The sequence below is a fragment of the Spermophilus citellus genome, assembly GCF_964194105.1.
Source record: "Spermophilus citellus genome assembly, chromosome: 3".
NCBI classification, from domain to species: domain Eukaryota; kingdom Metazoa; phylum Chordata; class Mammalia; order Rodentia; family Sciuridae; genus Spermophilus; species Spermophilus citellus.
In genome coordinates, this window is record NC_138184.1 from 177,239,545 (window position 1) to 177,266,764 (window position 27,220).

General features: G+C 54.2%; 1 protein-coding gene across 4 annotated transcripts; it reads left to right on the top strand.

The window, feature by feature from the left end:
• The first annotated feature begins 1,687 nt into the window (after positions 1 to 1,687).
• Positions 1,688 to 27,062, top strand: KCP (kielin cysteine rich BMP regulator). Of its 4 annotated transcripts, XM_081285402.1 has the most exons (42): positions 1,688 to 1,818; positions 4,097 to 4,245; positions 4,732 to 4,921; positions 5,011 to 5,087; positions 6,185 to 6,269; positions 7,937 to 8,004; positions 8,220 to 8,316; positions 8,455 to 8,537; positions 8,746 to 8,839; positions 9,645 to 9,733; positions 11,648 to 11,741; positions 11,881 to 11,960; positions 12,037 to 12,130; positions 12,411 to 12,496; positions 12,567 to 12,648; positions 12,882 to 13,034; positions 13,110 to 13,216; positions 13,293 to 13,386; positions 13,996 to 14,169; positions 14,286 to 14,368; positions 14,512 to 14,605; positions 14,694 to 14,882; positions 15,246 to 15,416; positions 17,082 to 17,258; positions 17,959 to 18,044; positions 18,306 to 18,396; positions 18,511 to 18,593; positions 18,686 to 18,779; positions 19,874 to 20,047; positions 20,254 to 20,336; positions 20,962 to 21,082; positions 22,627 to 22,706; positions 22,879 to 22,978; positions 23,444 to 23,532; positions 23,825 to 23,927; positions 24,017 to 24,159; positions 24,435 to 24,607; positions 24,688 to 24,799; positions 24,872 to 24,973; positions 25,765 to 25,929; positions 26,160 to 26,466; positions 26,629 to 27,062. In XM_081285402.1, the coding sequence occupies exons 1-42, from the start codon at positions 1,734 to 1,736 to the stop codon at positions 26,898 to 26,900; spliced, it is 5,073 nt and encodes a 1,690-aa protein (XP_081141528.1). In that variant the 5' UTR covers positions 1,688 to 1,733; the 3' UTR covers positions 26,901 to 27,062. The 4 variants fall into 4 exon arrangements, with proteins under 4 accessions (XP_081141528.1, XP_081141529.1, XP_081141530.1 ...); XM_081285403.1 differs by lacking the exons at positions 23,444 to 23,532; positions 23,825 to 23,927; XM_081285404.1 differs by lacking the exons at positions 23,825 to 23,927; positions 24,688 to 24,799; positions 24,872 to 24,973; ... (1 more) ...; positions 26,160 to 26,466; positions 26,629 to 27,062 and having other exon boundaries at positions 24,435 to 24,585.
• The last annotated feature ends 158 nt before the right edge of the window (positions 27,063 to 27,220 follow it).

Here is a 27,220-nt window from a genome sequence, read left to right on the forward strand (position 1 = left end):
ATTGACTTGTTGGAGGTCACACAGCAGTGAGAAACAGATCTACAATGTAGACCCCCTAGCAGTCCCATGGGAGTCTATGATCTTGGCTCCCCCTACCCACTCCCAGACTCCCCAAGGACTTGCTTTATAAACCAGTGAAGGTAAACTACTTTCCTTAACTCTGGTAGGAAGACAGCTGTCATTTCCTTGTTCCTTTTCCGGCTGGCTGGCCCCGGCTTTTCTTTCTTCTATGACCCCAGTTCCAGGTCGTGGAGGGCAGATTGAGTCATAGCCTCCCTTTCCCTGGCTGCAAACTGCTCAGGGGAAGAGCCACTGACCTCTCTTTACTGAAGCTTTCCAGAGGAGAGGACTGGGGAGACCTCAGTCCCTGCCTGGCTGGGGAGGGGGTGGGTGGCTTCTGATTCCTGGTCTTCAAGACACAGAGGGAGACTGTTTTGGCAGGATCCAGAGCTCCGCCTCTAATGTCCTTCTTTGCCTGTGAGCTTGGGGCCCCACTCCCTGACCCTCTGCTTCCCAGCTGCTTGAGGAGTTTCCCAGCCATGGGCCCATGTGGACAGCTTTCCTCACTTCCTCCCTTTGGCCTCCTCCCAGCACTGAGCCCAGGGCCCAGCCCTACCCCCTACTCAGGCTCATTCCACAGGCCAGGCCTGAGCTCAGCAACTGTGAAGGGAGGCTGGGACCCAGTAAGGGGAGGCCTCAACATTTGGGGCCAAGACTGGGAGTGTTGGGATGGATAGAGGTGATGAGTGCAGTCCAGGAAAGAAATTCAAGAGTGGAGAGTGGAGTAGTTTGGGTGCCCTTGATTTCTGAGACTGGGTATAGCACTGTAATTATTTGTTACTTATTTACTACTTATCATGTGCCAACCATTACTTAAATATTCATATTCTCTCTCTCTCTCTCTCTCTCTCTCTCTCTCTCTCTCTCTCACACACACACACACACACACACACACACACACACACTCTGTGGGATGAAACAGCAGGACCTCAAACAGGCTAGACAAGTACTCTACCACAGAGCTACACACCCAGCCCTTTTTAATTCTCTTTATTTTTATTTTGAGAAAGGATCTGCCTAAGTTGCTCAGGCTGGCCTCAAAATTGCGATCATCCTGCCTCAGCCTCCCTAGTAGATGGAACTACAGGCTTGCATCACCTCTCCTGGCCCTCCTTAGTTCTCTATCTACATAATCTCCCTTTATCCTCCCTGCAAGTCTCTAAAGCCAATATTGTGACCTGCAGCTTACAAACAGGGAAACTGAGGCCCTGAGAGAAATTAGGGATCTATGGAAAGCCACATGGAGTACAGGGACTTTGAACCCAGGTCTCAAGCTGCTTTTCCCACAAACTCCTGAGATGCGGCAAAGCTAAACTGAGAAACCCTGAAGGTTTCCACTGGCAAGGAGACAGGCAGCCCCAGCCCCAGGAGCAGTGACTTTGTGTTTATGTTCAGGGTCTCCTTCTGGATCACATACAGGAGACATTCCCCACCCCCACACCCGCCCCACTGGGGGCTGCGTCTGCTCTCTGGGTCAGGACCCGCTTGGGGCCCCTGGGCGAGGTGCCCATCGGGGAAGCAGGCGCCACAGGGCTGAATGATGGAAGCCAGGGGCCGTCCCTGAACAAAGACTGGGTGGGAGGCGGTCTGTCTCCCCACCCCGCCTCCCCCAGCGCCTGCTGAGCCGCGACCGTAGACAGCAAGGCAAGCTGAGCTGGGCGGGAGGAGCGAGCATGGCCATGGCAGGGGCCGCGCTGCTGCCCCTGGTCCTGCAGCTCGGGAGCCTGGCGCTGACTGCAGGCAGCGTCGCCACGGGAGGTGAGTTGGGAGCCAAGGACCTGGGGACCACAGCGTGCCCCCACCTCTTGCTCCGTCCAGCCTCCAGGACGCTCTGGGGCCCGGGCTGCTCCTCCCTGCTCAGCCCGGCTGCGCGTCCCTGTGGCCAGCCTGGGTCCTTTCTGTCCTCCCCGTCTGTGGGGCGATCGGGGCTGGGGAGACGGCGACTAAGGCAGAAGTCCAGGAATGGGAAAGGGCCTCCGGCTATCTGGGCAGAGGGGTTCCTGCAGGCAGCGGTGGGGTGGGAGAGAGGCAACCCTGAATCTGCGAGTCTGAAGTTAATTATTTGTCATGAGGAAGCGGGGTGTGGGGGGGGGGGGGGACGAGTTCGGACATGGGAGTTGACTCTGAGTCTGGCCCTCCGCCAGGGGATAGGCAGAAATGGAGGGCTTTCTGCAGGGACTGAACAGGGAGAGGCTTAGAGGGGAGCAACCAGGTTTGTGTCACTCTTGGGAGCCCTTTCAGCAGGTGTCTCCAGGTGAGGGACTGGCCCTGTCTTCACCTGGGGTCGCCAGAGGAGCCCTTGTGTCTTCCTGACCCCCTTATTGTGCCTGCTTAAGCAGGACTGGAGGAGTGGCCTGGGATGCAGAGTCACAGCGGTAGGGTGAAGCCGGATAAACTCAGGCTTGGGTGGAAGGTTTCAGATGCTAAAACCACATGGTGGGCAGCCTAGTGTGAATGGGAAGGAAGTTGGGTCTAGGGGTCATGCCAAGACAAAGTGCCATTCCCAGTGACAAGATGACCTGCGCAAGAGATGGAAATGAGAACATGAGAGTGCTGGTGAAGTAAATCTGGGGGCTTAGAATCTCTGATAGGGGTAGGTAGCAGGGCAGGCTGGAAAGATGGGTGGAGCTGGTGAGAGATCACATTTGAGCTTTTGGCTGCCAGACTTCAGCTTGTAATTCAGAAGGTCACCTGAGAGAGAGGAGCAGCTAGCTGGAAGCTAGGGAGACTTTTTAGCCTCTCTGTAGAGACAGAGGGAAGAGGAGAGGAGGGGCATGCTTTAGGGGGATTTGGGCAGGGTACAAAAGAGGGATGCTGAGCTCCATATTTCTGGCTTAGGTATCTGGATTGGTGGGATGGCATTAACCAAGCCAAGAGGCAAGTTTAGTCTGGAATTAGAATCCCCTTCTGGCTTGGTAGTGGCTGTCGGGGGACATTGTTTCCTTGCCTCATAGGCCCAGTGAGAAACCCTTTCAGCCACCAGAACCTAGCCTCACTAGTGAGCTGCTGCTGTGAAAGTTCACTCCCCTCCCTCAGGCTCTTCCTCTCTCACCTCCTCCTGGGACCCTCCACTGCCCACCCCCTTCCCCCCTAGATGTCTATGGGAAGCAACCCCTGGAGTCAGCATGTTGCCCCCTGCCTCCTCCTTACTTTCCTGACTCAAGAGAGAGATCAAGGTGAGATTGTGCCAGCAGCCTTCCCCACCCCAGGCCTGAATTTAGAGATGCACCCCACTGCTCTGGCATAGCATCATCTAAACCCAGGGAGGTCTGTCTTCACTGGGCCTGGAGTATTAGAGGCTAGTGGAGACCCTGCTGGCACTTCCCCAAAATTCTTCAGGAAATGCAGCCAGGCCCTGCTTTCTGGCCTTGCTTCCTGTGGGATCACCAGACCCTCTGCCACAGGCCTGTGAAACAGTAGTCAGGCAGGGGTGGGGGGACAACTGCCCCTCCCTAAGCACCTTTCCTGCAGTGGTGCCTTTTTTTTTTTTTTTTTGACAGGTGTAGACAGACAGGGGAGGGTGGGACTGCTCTCATGAAAAGACTCCTACTAGATCATGGCTACTTACAGAAGCCCCCTTGTAGGAGTCTAGCATCCCCAATCCTGCACTTGAGTCTGCATTGGCCCTGGACCTTTCCAGCATGACATGTCAGGTCCCTAGATCTTCTTTGACCCAAGAAATGATAGATGATCCTGACATTCCCACCCCATGACAAAGTCATCAGAGATTCAGGGCAGGCTGCAGGGAGGCCCAGGTCTGGATCTCTCTGTGTCCCTAGTAGATCAGTATCCCTGGGTGTCACACCTAATTAGGAGGCAGAGTTGGTCTGGACCACTTTTGTTCCTCCACCTTCTCCCATGTCCCCACCCCAGTTTTCACTACCACACCCCCATAGTCTCCGTCCCCTTCCTTAGATGATGGACAGAGTGTAGTTCAGGAGGTGACCCTCCTCCCCTGCATGGCTCAGAGGACAGAACTCAGGAAACCTTGCCAGCCCTCGCCTGTAGGCCCACAGTTTATTCTTGTGTCCTTCAGGTGATGTTGTCCCCAGGGAACCCTTTGGGCTTGCTGACATCCATGACTACAGGCAGCAGGCACACACCCATTCCTTGGCCCTTGCTGGACAGCCCTTGGAGGAGCGGTTGGGACAGCTAGAGGCTGAGGTGCTGGAGCTCAGAGAGCAGGTATGATGGGCCCTGCGAATTGGGTAGTATGGCTTTTACATAGTCAGGGGAGGAGAGGGGCTTGGGTGTGGGTGGCCTGGGGTCCCTAAAATAGAGTTTAAGTTTAAATGCCCATGGAGTGGTTCTTATCGGAATAGTTCTTAACATCTGTTTTTTCATGAAGAGCCTACAGGTTCTTTGTTTTGTTCATCCAGATTTTCAGTCTCTCATGTGTTTGGCAAATATTAAAGAATCCCTCCTACATATAATGCATCACCAGGGAAGCTTCTGGATGGGTAAAGAAGTCTTTAACTATTGGGTGGAGGACAGGTCCCCATTTTGTCCAAGGAGGGACTTGGGAGCTCTGTGTTTCCTGAGAACTATTTGAGCTAAATGCTGATTGTCAGTTTTCCTTCTCATCCTGCCTCAGTTTCTGTACCCACAAATCCATGAGAATTGGGGGAAGCTGAGCCAGTGCCTGCTACCCCTTCCCTTCTCTTCTCCCAGAACAGGGACCTGCAGGAAAGGGTGAAGCGGCTAGAGTCCTGTGAGTGCCACCTGGCCTCTTCCCAGTGCTGGGGGCTGGGACGCATCTGGCCTGAAGGGGCTCGTTGGGAGCCTGATGCCTGTACAGCCTGCATCTGCCAGGATGGGGCTGCACGCTGTGGTCCCCAGCCCAACCTGCCCCATTGTCATGGTTAGTGCCACCCCATCCACCTACTGATGCTGCCTCAGGACCTGGAGATGGTGTTGAGTACCTAAGTGGTGGCACTGTCCCCTCCTCAGGCTGCAAGCACAATGGTCAGACCTACAGCCATGGGGAGACCTTCTCCCCAGACACCTGCTCCATCTGCCACTGCCAGGTGAGTTCCTGTGACATAGCTAGTTGTCCCAAACCTGACCCTCTCACTTGTCTGTCTCACTTCAGCTACCTGTTGACAAAGTGGTAGCTGAATGTTGGGTGACAGGTTCTGCCTGCCCCTCCCCCAGTCTTTGCTGAGTGGTTCTGCTTTCTGGAATTCAATTCTCACACACTATTTTTTTTTTTTGTACCAGGGATTGAACCCAGTGATGCTTAACCACTGAGCCTCATCCTCAGCCCTTTTTTGTATTTTATTTAGAGACAGGGTCTCACTGAGCTGCTTAGGGCCTCACAAATTGCTCATGCTGGCTTTGAACTTGAGATCCTCTTGCCTCAGCCTCCCAAGCCACTAGGATTATAGGCATGTGTCACATGCCAATCCTTATGCTCTCGATGGTGCCCCGAAATCCTTTGATTTGGGCCTGTCCAACAGTGGCATGGGGGATAGCAGATGGTGGTGGGCTGAGGCTGTCTTCCTTCCTCACTCTATCCTCTGTGTGACCCTCATCGTCCCCACCCTTCCACTTGCCTGGTCTTCTATCTCAGACCTTCCCTGCCTGCCTGTTCTTTCTCTCCCAGCTTCAGAAGCCATCGTCTTTCGGCCTTTTCTTCCTCACTCCTCCACTGTGAAAGCACTTAGCAGGCACATTGGTACACACCTTTTAATCCCAGCCACTCAGGAGGACAAGATGGGAGGATTGCGTTCAGGATCAGCCTGAGCAACTTAGTGAGACCCTGTCTCAAAATAAAAAATAAAGGGCTGGGGATGTAGCTCAGAGGTAGACCGCCCCTAGGTCCAATTCCCAGTACTGTAAAGAGAGGAGGGGAGGGGGAGAAAGGTCCAGGGGGGAGGTTGGGCAAAGGTTCTTTATACCCTTCCTAGGATATTCACTCCTGGGAAGTTGCAGGCACTTGTAAGAGAGGGATCTCAGGGGTCAAGGATGATGGTGGTGGGCTGAGGCATGTCTTTTCTGCCTTTGAGCTGAGTAAAACCCGTGTTGTCCAAGCCAACTTGTCCTCTTGCTCCCTGACAAGCCTAGCCTGGGGAGAGGTTGGGGTTCTGGAGGCCCCGCAGCCACTCTAGTCTGCTTCCCACAGGAAGGAACCATAACCTGTACCCAGAGGCCATGCCCAAGAGGACCTTGCCCTGAGCCAGGAGCATGCTGTGCACACTGTGAACCAGGTCAGCCTGCTGCCAGGCTCAGTTGTCCCTCCTGCACATGTTCTAGGGACTCCAGAGCTGTAGTCTGCCATCTGGGCGTGTGTAAGCTGGCTCCCTCTCTCAGTGCTACAGAAGTAAATGATCAGTGCTCAAGTCATCAGACACTGACCCTGGCCCGGGACAGAGCCAGAAACCATAAGGGAGACAGGCACTGGACCTTTTTCCAGCTCCTTAGGGAGCTTCTAATCTAGTTGAGAAGATAAATGTATATTTAATTTTACACAAGATCTAAGATCCAATGAATAGATGAAAGGTAGTGTAGAAGGTAGAATATGGTTTGCCAGAGGAAGGGACACAGACCAGCCAGTCAGGGTGGCTTTATAGACAAGGGGTTGCCTGAGCTGATCTTCAAGAGAAAGTGGGATTTCACCAGAAGGAGGAGTAATTGAGGGCCCTTTGCGCACAAGAACTGAGTGGGGAGAGGTCTAAGGCACACATCAGTCAGTGAAGGCTCATGGGAACAGGCTGCTAAAAGCCTTAGAGTCTGGACATTTGTGAGTGTGGGAGGGGGCAATGGGGAGCCATTGAAGCCCCAAAAGTCAGAGTGTGGCATGTTCAAAGAGGTGTTTGGGGAATATTCATTTGGTATGGGCTGGATGAAGAGAGATGGGGCAGGGGCCGATCTGTTAGGGCTGTTGTGTAGGCATGGAGTCAGGTATGGCAGAAGGCTATGGAGAGGGTTATGTTTATAAAGGATGGGCAGGAACTGATAACTGGTTGGATTCTAGGGATTAACAGAGATTGAACTTTGGAAACTAGGAGAGCAGTGGTCTAGTGACATGAGGAGAGATGGAAGGAAGAGGAGGCAGTAGCTCTACAGGGGTTGACACCGGTTCCTAGTAGAGAGTGGGGACAGGTTGTCAGACTCAGCAAATAAAAAATATAGGATGCCTTGTTAAATCTGATCCACTTTGTGTGTATGTGTGTGTGTGTGTGTGTGTGTGTGTGTGTTCACTGCTCAATTTGAATTTAAAATAACACCTAATTTTTTAGTATAAGTATATCCCATGCAATATTTAAGACATTCTTATACTAAAAATTTATGTGTTATTTATCTGAAACTCAAATGTTACTGAGTGTCCTCTATTTTATCTAGCAACCCTACCTGGAGACAAGTCTCAGCTGGCATTGAGAAAGGAAGGGCAAGGCTCAGACCAGTGAGGGCTGGAAATGCAGCCTGAGAATTTTGTCCAGAGCCAAGGACTAAAGCCTTGGGAGTTGATAGATCTCAAAGAAAAGGGACACTGGTGTAGCTCAGTAGCATAGCACTTGCCTGGCATGCACAAGGCCCTGGGTTCCATCCCCAGCACCTTAAGAATAAAATTGTACAACTCAAAAAGATACACGCACACAGCTTTCAGGGCATGTGATGCCTCAGGGCCACTGTTAACCTACATGATGCTTTTGATGAAAGAAAAAAAAGGCACTGCTTTCAAGACACACTTCCCATCTGCTGTGAAATAGAAGAAATATATTGATTATGTTAGAGGCAGACCCTTGACTCCTATCTGCTGAAAAGGTGCAGTGAATATCAAAGTCTCTGAAGTCTGGGCCTTGAATGGTGCTCCCTTGGTATGGTGCTCAGTCCTCTGGGTCTCTTACTTGTGGGCCTGTGCCTGTTTTTTCAGGCTGCCCTGAGAGCCGCAGGGCTGGGGAAACATGGCAACCAGAGCCCTGTGTCACCTGCACCTGCCAGGTAAGAGAATCAGCACCTGGCCCCAGCCACCACCCACATACCTGCTGCTTAGCACAAGCCAGGCCTGGCCATGTCATGCCAACCTGGGGCCAAATAGGGCTGCTGCCTCTACCCAGGCAATGGGTCTTGAAGCCTGCTACTGCAAGGTCAGCAGAGTAACCCAGCTTGGGCAGTGGAGAGGGAGGAGGGAGGGAGGGCTCAGTGTCTGCCTACAGGCAGGGACCATGCGGTGCCAGGGGCCTTCATGCTCTGAGCTCAACTGCCTGGAGAGCTACACTCCACCTGGAGAGTGCTGCCCTGTCTGCCGGCCAGGTGACTTCCTGCCCTGCCTGCTCCACCCCCTCAGCCCCAGCAGTCCAGTACCTTCCTGGGGTCATGCCTTCCCTTGGGGGGATGTCTACCCTCCCTGCTCTCTAGTGACCCATCTATCATCCTGGCAACCCTCCTCAGGCTGTGAGTATGAGGGACAGCTGTATGAGGAGGGGGCCAGCTTCCTGCCCAGCTCCAATCCCTGTCTCCAGTGCTCCTGCCAGGTGAGTCCCCTGCCACCTCTGCAAGGTTTGCTCTTTTTTGGACAACCCTGCCCCACCTTGGACCATGTCAAACACTCTGTCAGTCCCTCACATGCCTTTTGAGAGCTTGGGCCAGCAAAGTTCTCCCTCCATCCCTGCCCAACACCTGCCTACCACACCTGCTCTGGGAGCCAGGTCTGGTGGAGTTACAGCCATTGGTGTGTTTCAGAGGAGCCTGGTTCGTTGTGTGCCCCTGAAGTGTCCACCCAGCCCCTGCCCTGAGCCAGTCTTGAGGCCTGGACACTGCTGCCCAGCCTGCCAAGGTGAGAACCCCTCACCCTTTCCTCACGGAGTCCCCAGTGGGGCTATCACACCATTTCTTCTATGGTTTGACCAGTGAGGGAGCATCTCCAGTCTAAGCCTGCTCTGGAGCAACAATGCCTGAGCTCAAATCCTGCTATTGTCACACAGTGGTTGTGGGACTCTAAGTCCCTCTGTGCCTCAGTTTTCCCATTTGCAAGATGTACGTGATGATATTCTATATCTCATAGTGTTGCATAATAAATGATCATGATTTTCTACTTTGGGAACCCCAACACAGAAGTCAAGGGGTAAGTCCCCTGGGATGACCACTAGAGGGTAAACCTGAGTTATATGGCAATATTGTAAAATAATATCATAAAAGCAGAAATAAAAGCTGGGGCCAGTACCCAGGAAACTCAGGGAAAGGAGAACTAATCCAGCTGGACACAGGAAGGAAAGGCCACTTAAGGCAACACTTAAGGATAAAGAGCAGTTAGCTGGGTGATGGGCTGAGAAGACAGAGGACATTCCAGGAAGAGGGGACAGTGTGAGTGAAGACTTGGACTTGACACTCGGGGTTGGGGGGATGTTAGTGGGACTGTGCATGTAGGCACAAATGACCAAGGTTAAAGAGAGGGGTGAGCTGAGTAGGTAGGTGTGGCTGTGTTGCCCAAGGGAGGCAGGGGAATGGTAGGCTAGAGAGGAGGCCTCACCCTGCCTGGGGTCTAGGCATGGCCTGGTCTGGCGAAGGCATGTGAGCAGAGGAGGGAGAGAAGGCTGACTCCAGGTACTAGGCCAGCTCCCACCAGGCCTCTCTGTCCCCAGCCCTAGGCTGCACAGAAGGTGGCTCTCAGAGGGACCATGGCCAAGAATGGACTGCACCTGGGGACCCCTGCCGGATCTGCCAGTGTCTGGTGAGTCCCAAGACTACACCTGAGCTGTCCCTCACTCCACCCTGCCCTCATAACTACAGTCCACTGAACAGATCCTCTGGGCAGTGGGAGGGGACAGTGATGGAGAAGACTGAATCCTGGGTGCTGTGAGCCCAGGGCCTAGCATGCACACCTGTGTGCCCAGCTATAAGCACAGGTGTCTGGCAGGGCTTGTGTGTGATCTGTCCTAACTCAAGGAGCTCAGGGGTAGAAGGAGGGGAGAGAGGTGACAGGATATGACAGGCAGAAACTCCCTGAGGGAGAAGCACAGTTTGACTTTGGCACCCAGTTCCATAGCCACTGCTGCATGTGTCCCCTGAGCCCTTGAAATGTGGCTGGTCAGAATTGAGATGAGGTAAGTGTGCAAGGCACATCAATTCCAAAGATGTATTAGGATAAAACAAAATGTAAAATAGCTCGTGAACATGTTTTGTGTTGAAATAATATTTTGAATATATTGGATAAATTGAATATATGATTAAAATTTATTTTCTCTATTTCTTTTTTATTTTTTTAAAAGTTGGCTCTGAGAGAATTTAACATGACCTACATGGCTTGCATTACATTGCTCTTGGGCAGCACAGATCTAGAACAACTTCATGGAAGGGATGGTATTTGCCTAGACATTACAGGATGAGTTGGATTTGAGGAGAGGAAAGTGGAATAGGGAAGCTAGGGACCCGTAGACACTAATGTCAGGCAGGTACACAGAGGAGGGTTGTCTCATGGGGGCTGGAGCCAGGGCCAGAGTTTCCTATGGCCTGCTAAAGAGTAGGACTCCATTGTGAAGGCCACTGGGGTGCCCAGCCCCACTGGAAACATGTCCTCCCCCTCCCTGTTCACATGGGCCCTTGCCATCTGTAAGAAGAGTCACTAACTGCCCATACCCTGGTGGGGTTGAAAGTAAAGAGCCCAGGGATGGAGAGTGAATTGAAGTGAATTGCAAATAGACCCCAAGAATGTAGCAGCAGCTTCCAGCCATGGACACCACGCCAACCCTTCTCTCATTTCATCCCACCATAAGTATGTCTATTTTTTCCAGGTAGGTATAATAAGTCACAGAGTGCTTAAGTAATACACTAGGTTATACTATATTAATTTCCTGGGGCTGCCATAACAAAGAACCCCAACTGAGTGGCCCAAGCAATAGAAATTTATTCTCCCACAGTTCTGGAGGCCAGAAATCCAAGATCAAGGTGTAAGCAGGGTTGGTCCTTTTAGTGGGCTAGGAAGGAGGATCTGCTGCATGCCCGTCTCCTAGCTTCTGGTGGTAGCTGGCAGTCCTTGGCTTCTACAGCACCTGAATCTCCGCCCTCATCTTCTCATGGCATTCTCCCTTGTGTGTCTGGGTCTAAACTACCTGCCCCCTCCCTTTTTTTAAACATTTGGAGATTTCTTTTTTTTACTTTTTATTTTAGTTATTGATGGGCCTTTATTATTTATTTACTTATTTACATGTGGTGCTGAGAATCGAACCCAGTGCCTCACACATGCTAAGCAAGCACTCTACCACTCTCCCTTTTTATAAGGACACCACTCATAGTGGATGAGGGTCCCACCTACCACTATTCTCTCATCTTTCTTGTTTTTTTTCTTTTGGGGGCTGGGGGAACTGGGGATTGAATTCCAGGGCACTCTATCATTGAATTTGCAATCCTCTTGCCTCAGCCTCCTTCCTGGGATTACAGATGTGTGCATCTATACTGGCTAACCTCTTCTTAACTAATTATATCTATAACCCTATTTCCAAATAAGATCACATTCTGAGGTACTTGCATTTGGGGGCAGTTCAACCCATAACAACCTCCAATGGGCAAATGGCTGGAACTCCAGTGCTGTTTCTGCCATGTGGCTGATCCCTGACAGCTCTCCCCTGCTCATCCTGTCCTCTACCAGGAGGGCCACATCCAGTGCCGCCAGCGAGAATGTGCCAGCCTGTGCCCATACCCTGCCCGGCCCCTCCCAGGCACCTGCTGCCCAGTGTGTGATGGTGAGTTGGTGGGTGGAACAGGGTGCTGAGCCCAGAGGGGCTCAGAAAGCTGATGGCTGGCCCAGCTCGGGTCTCCCATGAAGGCCAGGAGTGAGGCTGGGAGGGGACTCTGAGCAGTCTGGGCACCTCTTCTCTGCAGGCTGTTTCCTAAATGGGCGGGAGCACCGCAGCGGGGAGCCAGTGGGCTCCAGGGACCCCTGCTTGCAGTGCCACTGTGCTGTGAGTGTGGCTTCCTAGCAGGGAGGGCCTGGCTTCCTGGCCTGCCTGCTGCCTGCTGACCAGACCCTATTGGCAGAATGGGAGTGTCCAGTGTGAGCCTCTGCCCTGCCCGCCCGTGCCCTGCAGACACCCAGGCAGGATCCCTGGGCAGTGCTGTCCAGGCTGTGACAGTGAGTAGGGCCTGGGGTGACCATGGGAGGGGAAGGCACTGGCTGCAGAGAAGTTCCTAGGTGGGTGGACTTCACTTCCCTTGTACCCACTCAGGAGAGTCCCCACCTCACCTTCTCATGGCAAAGTGATGCTGTGGTATGAAGAGGGTGCTGGCAGGGTCTCCAGGAAGACATGGCTGTGTGTTCTTTGTCAGAGGGGAGAATGGATGCCTTGGGGTAGCATGAGGTTTCTCCGTCAGCTGCCAGCCCTGTCCTCTTAGCCTCCTGTCCTCCTGTCCAGGCTGTGAGTACCAGGGACACCAGTATCAGAGCCAGGAGACTTTCAGTCTCCAAAAGAGTGGCCGCTGCGTCCGCTGCTCTTGCCAGGTGGGCAATCCTATCTCCTGCCCAGGTCTGTCTCACTCTTTGAGGGCCTCTTACCTGGCCTTCCTTCTAGGCTGGTGAGATCTCCTGTGAGGAGCAGGAGTGCCCAGTCGCTCCCTGTGGCCCGCCTACCTCTGGCCCCCAGCTCTGCCCAGGTGTGTGTCGGGGGCTACAGGGGAGGGGGTTGGCAACTGCCAAAGGTGCTGCTTCCAGGGGAATGGAGAGGGACCTTGTTTCTTTGCAGTAAAGGGGGAGGGTCCACTAATCATTCCAGAGTGTGCAGAGCCTAATTAAGGGGCGGTGATGAGCCAGGGTCTCTGTGGGTTGGTGAGGACAGGATAGGTGGGAGGTCTTCCAGTTGCCATGGTGACAGCCCCCCTTGCTGTAGCCTGTGTGCTTGATGGAGAAGAGTTTGCTGAGGGGGTCCAGTGGGAGCCTGATGGTCAGCCCTGCACTTCCTGCTCCTGCCAGGATGGGGTGCCTGTGTGCAGGGCTGTGCTCTGCCCCCCAACCCCTTGCCAGCACCCCACCCAGCCTCCTGGTGAGTACTCTTGCCCAGATCTTGGCTTTCTTCCCCTGCTTTGCCCAACCCACCCTGACCAGCCTGCCCTGCCAGGTGCCTGCTGCCCCAGCTGTGAGAGCTGCACCTACCATGGCCAAGTGTATGCCAATGGGCTGAACTTCACGGATGCTGACAGCCCTTGCCACACCTGCCGCTGTGAGGTACCTGCTGAGGCTTGTGCTGCCCTGCTGAGCCCCTCCTGGGGCCTGCCCCCATGGCCCTCTCCCCTGCTCCCAGGATGGGACTGTGAGGTGCTCTTTGGTCTACTGTCCTCCCATGACCTGTGCCAGGCCTCAGAGTGGACCAGGCCAGTGCTGCCCCAAGTGTCCAGGTATGTGCTTATTGCTCATGGTCCCATAAGCCTGATGGATGTCTTTGAAAGCAATGGCTTTCTAAACTATTTTTGGTTCCACACAGCTAAGAATTCTCTGGAACTTATAGGGTGTGGGTGGGTGGAGAGTAGGGATTTATTAACCCTCTGTACACTTCCTCTTCCAATGCCCACCTCTCAGATACTCACATATGCACCTGAATAACAGGGTCCTGCAACAAGTGTTTGCATCTGCCATGTAGGAAACTGGGTGCTGGGGTGCAGTGGGACATTATCTCTACATGCATGGAGAATTCTGTGCTAGGGTGCGTGTCACAAACCAGGCACATGTGTGTAAGCTCTTCACCCCTTCACCCCCAGAGACAAAACTGCCTGCAGGTACAAGCTCAAATTACACACACACACACACACACACACACACACACACACACACTGGCATATGCTTGGAGCAATATACATGCATGCACAGGTGCACAGGGCCCTCCTTGGGGACAGCTCCCAAGCTGGTACTTTCCCTGTGGCTCTGGACTCCATGGGCAGAGGGACTTTCTTCTGTACCTAGTGCTGTCAGCCTTTGCCCTGTTCCTGTCCCCACTGTATACTTCCCAGACTGCATCCTGGAGAAACAGGTGTTTGTGGATGGTGAGAGCTTCTCCCACCCTGGAGACCCCTGCCAGGAGTGTCAGTGTCAGGAAGGCCATGCCCTCTGTCAGCCTCGGGCCTGCCCCAAGGCCCTCTGTGCCCACCCGCTGCCTGGTACCTGCTGCCAGAACAACTGCAGTGGTGAGGTCAATGGGATCCAGAGGGGGTGCTTCTGGTACAGCTCTGCCCCACCTGACAGGCATTTAGGCCTGGGCGCAGCAGAGCCTCCCCCAGACCTATAGCTGCCCCTTCCCTAGGCTGTGCCTATGGCGGCAAAGAGTACCCCAACGGAGCAGATTTCCCTCACCCATCTGACCCCTGCCGTTTGTGTCACTGCCTGGTGAGTGCGACAGAAAAGAGGAGCTCAACAGAGTGGAGGTGGGACTTAGGGAAGTTAGGAGGGGTTCACGAGATGGGGTGGAAAGGGGTGGGGGTCTCCCTGGCCTCCTCCCACTCACCGGGCTGGCATCTATCCATCCGCAGGGCGGCACCGTGCAGTGCCTGGCCCGCCGCTGCCCGCCGCTGCCCTGTCCAGAGCCGGTCCTGCCACAGGGAGACTGCTGCCCGCAGTGCCCGGGTAGGAACCGCACTCTTCGGCCGCTGCTCCCCAGGAGCCCTGGGCGCCCCCTCCCTGGACGCTCTTCTTGCAATTTCTCTCCCCGCAGCCTCTCCCGCGGGCTGCATGTGGCCCGGGTTCACTGTCCCCGCCCGCCACCAGGAACACTTCTCCCCGCCCGGCGACCCCTGCCGCCGCTGCCTCTGCCTCGATGGCTCGGTGTCCTGCCAGCGTCTGCCCTGCCTGCCCGCGCTCTGCGCCCATCCACGCCAGGGACCCTGCTGCCCCTCTTGCGATGGTACTGCCTGGGCGTCTCCTCCGGAATGGGCAGCGGCCTCATCTCCTGGCCACTGCCTGCACCGGCCACGCCCGCGCCCTTTGCTCGGTGCCCCCTGCTCAGCCCTGGATGCTCTGCCACCCGGATCTCTCTCCACCACCCGGCCTCCCACACTGGGGTTCTCAGTAATGTAGGAGGACTGGGAGTGTAGCTCAGCGGCAGAGCACTTGCCTATGATGCAGGAGGCCCAGCGTTCCATCCCCATGACACACACACACTCACTCACACACACACCCCGCACACAGTAAGGACCATTTTCCTTCATCAGGGCCTGGGAGCTAGCCGCCCACCGCCCCTCAGCCCAGCCCTCGCCCTTCTCCCTAGGCTGCCTGTACCAGGGGAAGGAGTTCGCCAGCGGGGAGCGCTTCCCATCGCCCAGCGTTGCTTGCCACACGTGCCTCTGCTGGGAGGGCAGCGTCAGTTGTGAGCCCAGGGTTTGTGCCCCCGCACAGTGCCCCTTCCCTGCCAGGGACGACTGCTGCCCTGCCTGTGATGGTGAGAGGCAGGGGATAGGGACTGAGGGGAGCCAGGGGAGGACTGGAGAGCTGGGTCAGCATTCTTGGGAAGACCTAGAATACTTTTTACAGAAAGAAAAAGGCTCTGAGCCAGGTGCGGTGGTGCAGGACTGTAGCCCGGCTACTCTAGGCAGGAGGATCGCTTGAACCCCTGAGTTGAGACCATCCTAGGCAATAGAGTGAGACCTTGTATAGGGAGATGGGGGAGAAGAGGGAGCCTCAGAAACTGAAAGTCCTAGACTAAAGTCTGTATTTGCTCTTGTCTTTGTGTGTTCTTCGGCAAGTTAAATAATTGCCCTGGGCCTAATTTCTTTTCTTTCCTTTTTTTTTTGGGGGGGGGGGAGTGAGATTGAACTCATGGGCACTCAACCACTGAGCCACATCCCCAGACCTTTTTTTGTATTTTATTTAGAGACAGGGTCTCACTGAGTTGCATAGTACCTCACCATTGCTGAGGCTTTGAACTTGAGATCCTCCTGCCTCAGCCTCTCAAGTTGCTGGGATTATAGGCCTAAACCACCATGCCCAGCCTCTTTCTTTCTTTTTAAAAAATATTTTTAGTTGTAGATGGACACAATACCTTTACTTTATTTATTTATTTTTATGTACTGCTCAGGATTGAACCCAATGCCTCACAAGTGCTGTACCACTGAGCCACAATTCCACCCCCCAAGCCTAATTTTTAACTCCTATAAAAAAGAGTTGAACCAGACCCAGTTCCCAAGTCTTTGTACTAGCTTAGAATTTTTTGCTATACACCTCCTACCAACTGTAGTTTATTTAATACTTTTCTTCAAATGAACTCACTTATTATTTTAAATTTATTTAGAAAGGAGTTATATCATACAGTACATGAATACAATTAAAATATAATATTGTTAGATTCTAGTTAGATACTTTTTCCTGTCAAGACTAGAGCCTGAGATTCAGGCTCACTCAGGGATTAAACCCAGTGGTGCTTAACCACTGAGCCACATCACCAGCCGTTTTATTTTGAGACAGGGTCTTGCTAAGTTACTTAGGGCCTCACTAAGTTGCTGAGGCTGGCTTTGAACTTGTGATACTCCTGCTTCGGGTTCCAGTGCTGCTGGAATTGTAAGCATGAGCCACCATGCCTAGCTTACCCTCTCCTTTTATTTTTTTATTTTTTTTAATTGATTGTTCAAAACATTACAGAGCTCATGATATATCGTACCCTCTCCTTTTAAAAAGGGCTGTGAGTCAGCATCAGAGAGGAGCCCAGCACAGGCTGACCGCACCATGGGGCCCCATTACCATCCTTGAGTAACAAGAGGGCTTGAAACAGCATTGGAAAGGGTATACCCTGGGCCTCCACCACCTAACCCACTTGGGCTACTCCCAGCTCTCTGCCAGTGGCCTGCTGAGTGTTTATCTCAGGAACAGATCCTCCTGGGCTTTCTCCTATAGATGGACAGGGGACTTTCTTACAGGCTGTCTAGTCCAAACCCACTTGTCCCCTTGTGGTTCCTTTGCCTCCTGGCCTGGACTGGTCCCCTGCCTTCCTCCTAGGTACCAGGTCTTTGAGGACTTGGCCCCTGCTAGACCCAAGATCAAAACCAAGTAACTGACTTTCCTCTCATCCCTTTCTTCCCATACCCACCCCTCTCTCTCTCCTCTCTGGAAGGCTGTGAGTACCTGGGGGAGTCCTACCTGAGTCTCCAAGAATTCTCAGATCCCCGAGAGCCCTGCAACCTGTGCACCTGCCTGGGAGGATTTGTGACCTGCAGCCGCCAGCCCTGTGAGCCTCTGGGTTGCAGCCACCCACTCACCCCACCTGGGCGCTGCTGCCCAACATGTCAGGGTAGGTCCGCACCTGCCCTTCCATACCTCCTGCTAGGGCTCCCCAGGGCCCTGGTTGCCAGAAGTCCAGGCTTTGCCACCCAGCTGAACCCCATCAGCCTTCCCCTGATACACACACACACACACACACACACACACACACACACACACACACTCTCACTGGACTTCTCTCACACCATATCCACACTCACACCAGATTGTCACACCAAATACCTGGTCCTTTGGCTTCCATACCTTCAGACTCTCCAACTGTCTTGCTCTCTTCCTAAAATGCCACGAGGCCCTACTCAAATCGTTTGATGGCTCCCATTGCTTGCCCTGGAATCACCAATCAGGAGGGTGGCTTCCTTAGCCTACCCTGCCTGGCCTGGCCCACCTGGTCCCATATCTAGTGTGCCTGTGCCACATGTCTTCTTCCTGGGTGGACAGGAAGTTCTCAGCAGTCTTTCAGCTCACCTCTCCCCTCTGCTTCTTCAGTCTTTGGGCCTGAAACGTGCAGGAGCATGCAAATCTTGCCATCTGCAGCCTAGCTGATGGCTGTCCTCCACATCCCTTACTTTCCTCCTCTCCTAGCCACACTGATCTCTTCCTAAGCTTTGAGGGAGGCCCCCAGGCATGGCTGTGTGTGTGTGTGTGTGTGTGTGTGACAGCAGAGGACTCCGTTGATGGCGGCCTTCCCATTGTGTTCCCCACTCTGCCAGGATGCTTCTACCACGGGGTCACTGCTGCCCTTGGAGAAACCCTTCCTGATCCACTTGATCCCACCTGCTCCCTCTGCACCTGCCAGGTGAGGCAGTGCCTCTGGGGACTTGGTAACCTTTATCTCTTATCCTCTTTGGAAGGGGTTATCTCCACCCAGGCCACAAGTAGTTCCCTCTGCCTGCAGTGTCTTGGGGACACAGTTGGGCTTAGGTTTCCTGGGCCAGGGAGGGGGTTGGGGCCTGGCAGGTTTAGTAGGAGCACCTGCCAAAGGGCAGCACAGCCTAGTCTGAAGATGCGATGGAGTGACTTGGGGGTCAGAAGTGGTAACATGGCCTCTCTCTCCCAGGAAGGTTCCATGCATTGCAAGAAGAAGCCATGTTCCCCAGTTCTCTGCACGCACCCCTCTCCAGGACCCTGCTTCTGCCCTGTTTGCCATAGTGAGTCCCTTTCCATGTGTTGGGGCCCCCTCTTCCTTCCCTCCATGTCTGCAGGCCTGGGGTTGGGCAGGGCAGGGTGGCACAGGCCCCACCCAGGAAGTGTGTCCCCTACAGGCTGCCTCTCTCAAGGCCGGGAGTACCAGGATGGTGAGGAGTTTGAGGGGCCCTCAGGCAGCTGTGAGCAATGTCGTTGTCAGGTACAGCAGGGATTTGGGAAGGTGCTGGGCGAGGCTGGGCCACCGCGCCTCCAGGTCTTGGTGGCAAACCTCTGATTCTGCATCTCTTGTAGGCTGGCCAGGTCAGCTGTGTGCGGCTACGGTGCCCACCCCTGCCCTGCCTGTTACAGGTCACAGAGCCAGGGAGCTGCTGTCCTCGCTGCAGAGGTATGCCTGGCCCTCGGGGCTGCCCCATGTTTCAGCCCCTCACCCTGTATCCCTCCATCTGCCCCCCACTCTGCCCTCAGCTCTTCTGCTGCCTTCCTACCTCCCTGTCCACCCTCTGTCCCTTTCTTGCCTCTGCCCTTGACTGTCATCTAGTCCACCTCAGCTCTTCCTCCCTCTCCCTGACCAGACCACCCTTCCAGGTGCTCATTAGATTTCCCTGAAGCTGCCCCTCTTCCTAACCACACCCCATTCATAATAATAATCATGATAATTGACATTTCTCTGAACTAAGTACTTTACTTAGTGCCAGGCTCTGAGCAAAGCACTTTATTACTATTATCTCATTTAATCAGAATCTTCCCAGATAAGTGCTGCCATTACATCTATTTTACAGACAAGAAAACAGAGGTACAGGGCTGGGGATATAGCTCAGTTGGTAGAGTGCTTGCCTCACATGCACAAGGCCCTAGGTTCAATCCCCAGAAAGAAAGAAAATAGAAGTATACAGAGCTAACACAACTTGCCTATGGTCACTGGGGTGAGTAGGTAGCAGAGTCCAGATGTGCATCCTAGCTAGGAACATGGGCCTTTCTTAGCTTGCCTGCTGCCACTCACCCATTCTTAGCTTGCCTGCTGCCGCTCACCCAGACACCACTCAGCATGGTGTAGTTCACGCAAAGCCAGCACAGCAGCCCCACTTGCCCCCAGAGGACAGGACGGCAGGACAGGTGCAATCCCATTTAACACAGGGGAGACCAAGGCCTGGAGATACCTGAGGCACATTGATCATTGACAGAGCTGTTCATTCATTCCTTGTGCATATATTACCCACCTGCTATATGCCAGTGCTGCCCATGCTAGACAGTGCCTGCTGCTTGCAGCTTGTTCTAGCAAGCAGACACAGAGCAGGATTAGAACCTAGGTGCTCTGACCCCTCCACACAGATGGGAATTCTGCCCCAGCGCATTTCCCTGCCACATCCCTGTAGACCCCTTCCTAGTGCCCACATGTCCTGGGGACCACAGGGGTGGTGGACAGAGGCAGATGATCAGATCTCAGACTCAAAGCTTATTCCTGTCCACCTGGGACTGCAGGCTGCCTCGCTCACGGGGAGGAGCACCCTGAAGGCAGTAGCTGGGTGCCCCCTGACAGCCCCTGCTCCTCCTGCATGTGTCACGAGGGTATCGTCACTTGTGCCAGTGTCCAGTGTGTCAGCTCCTGTGCCCAGCCCCACCAGGGGCCCACTGACTGCTGCCCTCGTTGCTCTGGTACTGGGACCTGGGACAGGGAGGGATCATGGTGGTCATACCTCCCTGTGTGCTGGACTGGGCAGCAGAGGAGGTGGCTCCAGGAGAAGTGTTCCATACTTACATTCACCCCAGTTCCTGGTGAGGGGGACCTGGAGGGAGGATAACCCCATCCTGGCATGATGCCAGCCTGAAAACTCCCTGCTCTCTCTTACCCCATCCCCAAGACTGTGTGCATGATGGTCGGAAGTATGAGCCTGGGGAGAGCTTCCAGCCAGGGGCTGACCCCTGCGAATTGTGCATCTGTGAGGTAGGACGGGTGGAGCTGAGGGCTGGGGGCATCCTGGGGAGGCCCAGCCAAGCCGGACATTGCATGGAGCAGGCACCATGGGAGTCCAAGACAGGAGTGTGACCCTGAGGCCAGGAGCTGAGGCAGGGTTTGGGCCAGTGGGACCAGAAGTTTGGGTCGAGACACAGGGCGCAGGGCCCGAGTGTGGAATGAGCAGTGCGTAGCGCTCCTGGTCAGACTGTGGGGTGGGGGGTAGAGGGCGTGGCAGGGCCAACTAGTATGCAAATGTATCGAAAGGTAATGGTGAGCCATGGAAGGTGAATGATGCCATAGATCAGGAGAGAGGCAGTAGAGATGGGGAGGATGGCATGAAAGGACAGAAAGTCAAAAGTCACATGAGGGTTCAGGCCCAAGTGACTGAAAAGGGGAAGGGACATCACCTCTGGGAATTAGGACATGGGGTGGGGGGGCTAGTCTAGGGGACACTCTCTTCAGAGTTGGGCCACCCACAGCCTGGAGAATGGCACAGCAAGCAGATGGTGTGCCCGGAGACCAGGGAAGGGGGTGGCTCTTGGCTTTCAGGGCCTGGTACCCACTTCCGGTCATTCATTCTTTTTTTTTTTTTTTTCATTCATTCTTGTTGTAGTCACAGTCTGAGGGGCCTCCCAGCCTTCACTGTCACCGGCGGCAGTGTCCCAGCCTGCTGGGCTGCCCACCTAGCCAGCTTCTGCCCCCTGATGCCCAGCACTGCTGCCCCACCTGTGCCCGTGAGTCCCAGGAGACGGAAGTAGATGAGGGAAGTGCAGCCACCCCAGGTTGATGCTGGAACAGCTAGCCAGCTCTCCTCCCCTGGCCCTTCCCACCCTTTCCTGGCTCCAGGGGACTGTTCTGTAAGCCTTGCACTGGTCTTGCACTGGTCAGCACAAGCCCCAGGGGGAGAGAGGGAAGCTGGAGGTGGCCCCTTGCAGCTCTCAAGTGGGGTGCAATTAGTACAGCTTCTTGCCCAGCAGGTGGCGCTGCAGGGTGGCAGTTGGGCTAGTTGCTGACTCCTCTGGGGTTGTGAGGTGAGGACCAGCAGGGACATTGAATGGTCAGTCTCAGGGGTGGAGAGAGCTATTCTGTTTTCTGTTCTGTCGGTCCCTCCCTCCTTTTCTTTCTTTTTGGAATAATGACTTATAAATATTGGGAGGAAGAATAAAGAAATGTTATTCATTCAAATACAAAAAGATAGTCATATTGGTCTGGTGCAGTGGCACATACCTATAATCCCAGCAACTCAGGAGGCTGAGACAGGAGGATCACAAGTTTGAGGCCAACCTCAGAAATTTAGTGAGACCCTCAGCAATTTAGTTAGATCCTATCTCAAAATAAAAAATAAAAAGGGCTGGGAATGGAGTTTGGCAGAGAGCACTCCTGGATTCAATCCCCAGTACCACCCCCAAAAGAAAGACAGTCAAATTATTTCTTGGATTTATTTCCTGGATTTAATCCTTGCAGTTTACCTGACACAGCCATTACATATTTGTTATGAAAGCAATATTTTTTCAGCATCTGGTAGTATACCAGCTTTGAAATGATAACCTAGCTTTGCAAAGCAAGCTAATGTGATCCCACATATATAAGATGTGCTTTATAGGATGAGGACCACATTCTCCTCCATTTTTTATAATTTCTTATTGTGTCAAAATACATATAATGTATAATTTACTATCTTAACTATATTTAAGTGTATAGTTCAGGGAGAACTATTCTTGAAATACTTGCTAGAGAAGTGGATAATACTTCCGGAGATTAGAAGAAGGATCATTGTTAAGCACTTAATGCATGCCACACACTGCACATAGGGCTTCTAATGAACACTATTTCATTTAATTTTCACAATTACCTTTTTACAGATAAAGAAACTGAGGCCTTGAGAAGTTGATTAATTTGCCCGAAAATGGCACAGGAATTGAGTGCTGGAGACAGGATTAGAACCTGGGAAGTCTGGCTCTTTATGGTTGTTATTCTGTTTGAGCCAAATTATATCAAAGGAAGTAACAGAGAGCAGGTCCAGAAGTGTGGCTGTTCCTAGTGACCTCAGGCTGAAGGAGTCATACTATCAGTTTTCAGGGTTCCCATCTTGATACCTGGCAAAATTCCTTTAGAAAGACCAAACTTTTCTTTGCTGAGCTAAAGGAAAGCATATTTATCCTCCCTGGAGTCAAAATGCTAGTAAGTACACCTTGGGCCCAAGAACTCTGGAGACAGCTAGGGTAGCAGTCCCTGCCCCCGACCCTTTCATCCCCCACACTGGGTCTTGTCTTCACAGAGGCGCTGAGTAACTGCACAGAGGGCCTGCTGGGCTCTGAGCTGGCCCCACTAGACCCCTGCTACACCTGCCAGTGCCAGGTGAGTCCTCCTGCCCTAGGGGCTCTGAATCCCATCCTCCTCTGTGGTCTGTGGGCTCACCTGAACTTTGCTCATTTGTCCTGAATGTCACATCTCACCCACATCCTACTCATAACTATGTCCTGCCAACTCTGCTGTGCTCTACCCACTGTGTTCACATGACAATGAACAGGACCTGACATGGCTCTGCACTCACCGGGCCTGTCCTCAGCTCAGCTGTCCCCTGCTGGAGCATCATATTCCCCCAGGGAGCTGCTGCCCTGTGTGCCAGGGTAAGTGACCAACCTTGGCCTCACCCTCAGAAAGGATCCCAGGAGAGACATGGGAGGTGGTGACATTCAGGAGGTGGCTTGGGTTCTGCACTCAGATTTCATTCTGTTATGTAAATAGAGAGGCTATATGTTGGGGTGGAGAAGAGACCCATGAGGCAGAGGGAGGTGGGGGATGAAGTCTGGATTCTCAAGTCCTGGCCTGAGGCTTTTCCAAGATCTCAGGAACCTCAGGCCACTAACAGGACACTGCACTGTGGATCTAGCAGCTGGTCCAGAAAAGGGTTCCAGGCTCTGGCCGTTTGGGCCTCTGGCCCTAATGACATCCGGCTTTCTGCATACTGATTGAGGAAATCAGCACCAACAAGGTGCTGGTGGGATCGGGTGGGCACTTCCCTACCCAGATGCTCAGAGTAAGCTCCAGGGAGGGAGGGCACAGCTGGATGGCTCCCATTCATTTCTCTTTAGAATGTGTGGTAGAGGCCAGTGGCCGGAGAGTGGCCGATGGAGAGAGCTGGCGGGACCCCAGCAACGCCTGCATTGCTTGCACCTGCCAAGTAACCTGGGAGAAGATGTGGTGGGGGAGGGGTGGACCATATAGATAGACCCAGAGAAGAGCGCAGGGCATCCATCAGCAAATATGGGGTCTTTGAGGGGCTGAGGCATCTCTGTGCTGGGTTAAGGCGTGGAGGGCTAGATTTTATTCCCTGCTTGGATCACAGTATGGGTGTTCTTGTGGGGTAGGGGTAGGCAGCCAGAAGGGGCTGCTGCCTAGGAGGCCCCCAGAAATGTGAGGCCAGGCACTCCAGGTCTTGCAGAAAATGCCTACAGCAAGGATGTTGTCTGCAGCGGGGTCATGTGGAATGCCACCTCGAGGAGTGCCAGGCCCTTTCCTGTCCCCATGGCTGGCTGAAAGTGCCCAAGCCTGGCAGCTGCTGTGAGCAATGCCAAGGTGAGGGGCCAGAACGATGGGGAGGGGGAAGAGAGACCTGGCGCATATATGGGGGAGGTGCCAACCCATTGTGTCTCTTGTCCCTTCAGCTCCCACCGAGTCGTGTGTCCACCAGGGCCGTCAGGTGGCTGTCGGGGAGCACTGGGCGGTGGACACCTGCACCAGCTGCTCTTGCGTGGCTGGCACTGTGCGCTGCCAGAGCCAGCGCTGTCCACCGCTTTCTTGTGGCCAGGTGAGTGCTGAGGTTGAGGCAGTGGAGGCAAGGTTGCACCTGGCACTGCCATCCCAGGGCAACAGGGGTGGAGACTAGGAGGCTGAGTTTCCGCTGGGTCTGGGAGCCGACGGGTAGGAGGGAAGGTGCTGTTCCTAAAGTAGCCACCAGGTGGTGCCCTGAGTCCGCTCGCAGTGAGCCCGGGAGCAGGCGTGAGAGAGGCTGGGTGATGGGGTGGCCTCCCAGAGCGTGGGCTGGAGCTCCCCGGGTCTGACGGTGTCTGGGGCTGAGGCCAGGACGAGGCCCCTGCCCTGAGTCCTGGCAGTTGCTGCCCTCGCTGCTTACCCCGGCCCGCTTCCTGCATGGCCTTCGGAGACCCCCACTACCGCACCTTCGACGGCCGCCTGCTGCACTTCCAGGGCAGCTGCAGCTATGTGCTGGCCAAAGACTGCCATGGCGGGGACTTCAGGTGCGCACCTCCTCTCCCTTCCCTTTACCCCTACACACGACCTAGCTGAATCTTGTCACACTGACCTTTTTTCCCCATAGTGTGCATGTGACCAACAATGACCGGGGCCGCAGAGGTGTGGCCTGGACCCAAGAGGTGGCAGTGCTGTTGGGAGATGTGGTTGTGCAGCTGCTGCAGGGCAAGACAGTCATGGTGAGCAGAAGACCCAGGGAAAGCTGGTCCTGTGTGGTGCACCTCTCTATTCCACTTTGGCCTTTTCTACAGGTGGATGGCAGCCCAGTGGCCCTGCCCTTCCTGCAGGAGCCTCTGCTGTATGTGGAGCTGTGGGGACGCTCTGTGATCCTGCACACCCAGCCTGGGCTCAAGGTGTGGCAAAAGGGAGAAAGCTGGTTGGGGCTGTGCTTCCAAACCCAGGGCTGGGGAGTCTTGGGCCTTTTAAAGTTTCTGTATCTGTAGAGGGAGTGGGAGTGCCCTTACATCCTGGACCTAATGAGGTAGTGGAGGTGGGAGAGTTCTGCTGGATTCCCAGGAAAGAAATCGGGTGCAGAGACCTCTGGGGGCATCCAGAGGAGTTCAGCGCCTAGTTTTAATCTTGGCTCAGCCACTCCTACACTGGGGCTCTTGAGCTACTACCAACCTTCTCTGGACCTCAGTTTTCTCAAGTGTGAGAATGGGGTTCCTAGGGGTCGGGAGGATGTCAACCAAGGTCTCCTAGGAGGTATCTGAGGTTCCTCCTGATTCCTATGTGGAAGAGAAACTTGTTCCCTGCCCCTGGCCAGAAGCACAGCTTATAAATTCTTAAAATCAAGCTGTGTGCACTTCTGATCCAGACTCAATTGTGTTCTGTCTTGTGTAAGGCCCGAGTGCCCAGGAGACTGCAAATCTCTGGAAGTGGGCTGCATTCCACCTTGGGCCCAGTTTAGGGATACAGATGGAAGCCATGGCAGCACTTCCTGTCGTGTTTGCCCTGGGATGCACCACATGTGCCAACTTGGCCCAGGCCAAGGCGACATCCTCTCCATGGGGAGTCTGCACTTGTTTATCTTCCTCTGCTATTGCACAGGGTGTGCCAGCTCAGTGCATGGGACCATGATGAACCTGGGCTTTTGGGGGTCCTTCTCCTTCCCCATTTCCCAGTCCCAGGCCTCTCTGCACAGGTACTGTGGGATGGGCAGTCCCAGGTGGAGGTGAGCGTGCCAGGCTCCTACCGGGGCCAGACTTGTGGACTTTGTGGGAACTTCAATGGCTTTGCCGAGGATGATCTACAGGGCCCTGACGGACTGCTCCTGCCTATAGAAGCTGCATTTGGGAACAGCTGGCAGGTGAGTGGCACAGGAGCCAGAACCTGTGAAAGGCTGACCTTAGAAAAGTTGCTCACTTACCGTGGGCCTTAGTTTTTCATCTGTAATATGAGGTCAAGGAGAAGGTAAACAGTGCTTCCTTTGCTTTTATTGGAGTTTTTGAGGTTAAAACAAATGACTGTCTGGGAAGAGCTTCAGAGGCCCCACATGCAAAGATCAAGGCTCACCTCAAGGTTGTTCTCCCCACCTAGGTTCCAGAGGGGCCAAGGCCTGGCCGGCCTTGTTCTGCAGGCCAGGAAGTGGATCCATGCCGGGCAGCAGGTTACCGTTCCAGGCGTGAGGCCAATGCCCGGTGTGGGCTGCTGAGGTCCTCCCCATTCCATCGCTGCCATGCTGTGGTGCCACTGGAGCCCTTCTTTGCTGCCTGTGTGTATGACCTATGTGCTTGTGGCCCTGGCTCCTCAGCTGACACCTGCCTCTGTGATGTCTTGGAAGCCTATGCCAGCCACTGTCGCCAGGCAGGGGTGACACCTGCCTGGCGAGGCCCTACACTCTGTGGTGAGGGGGTGATGCCCAGCATTGGGGGAGGGGACAGTGCAAAGAAGGGTAGCCCAAAGCTCAGCCCAGATGGGGTCGATACTTAGAGGCCAGCAAGGAGGGGGCATACAACTGAAGCAGTGTTGGGGATCCCTGTGACCCCACTTTCCACTCTGCCTGCAGTGATGGGCTGCCCCCTGGACCGTGGATTTGTGTTTGATGAGTGTGGCCCACCCTGTCCCCGCACCTGCTTCAACCAGCATGTTCCCCTTGGAGACCTGGAAGCCCACTGTGTGAGGCCCTGTGTTCCTGGCTGCCAGTGCCCTGCAGGCCTGGTGGAGCATGAGGCCCACTGTATCCCTCCTGAGGCCTGCCCTCCAGTGCTGCTCACCGGGGACAAGCCACCCAGCACTCTGACCAGCCCCAGTTGGGAGCAGCTCCTTGCTTCGCCCTGAGACAGGAAGATAACAGACCAGGACTCATCAGGCCTAAGGTCTGCCCTTGGTGAGCAGCAGCCTCCCTGGCCAGAGCTGTGGAGACAACGCCCTGGTTGGACATGGGGAGCCTGGACCCGTGTCCTGCAAAGCCCCTGTTGGTATTGAAAAACAATAAATTCTGGGCCTTCCCAAGACTTCCTTGTTGTGTTTCCTCCTGGTGCTGGGGAGGCAGCTGGGCTGCTTGGAACATGGGGCTCAGTGGTCAGTGTCCTTCAAGTCAGAGGGTTTTGCACAGTCCTCACACTAGTATCCCTGGGCTGCTTCAACTGGCCATTGCT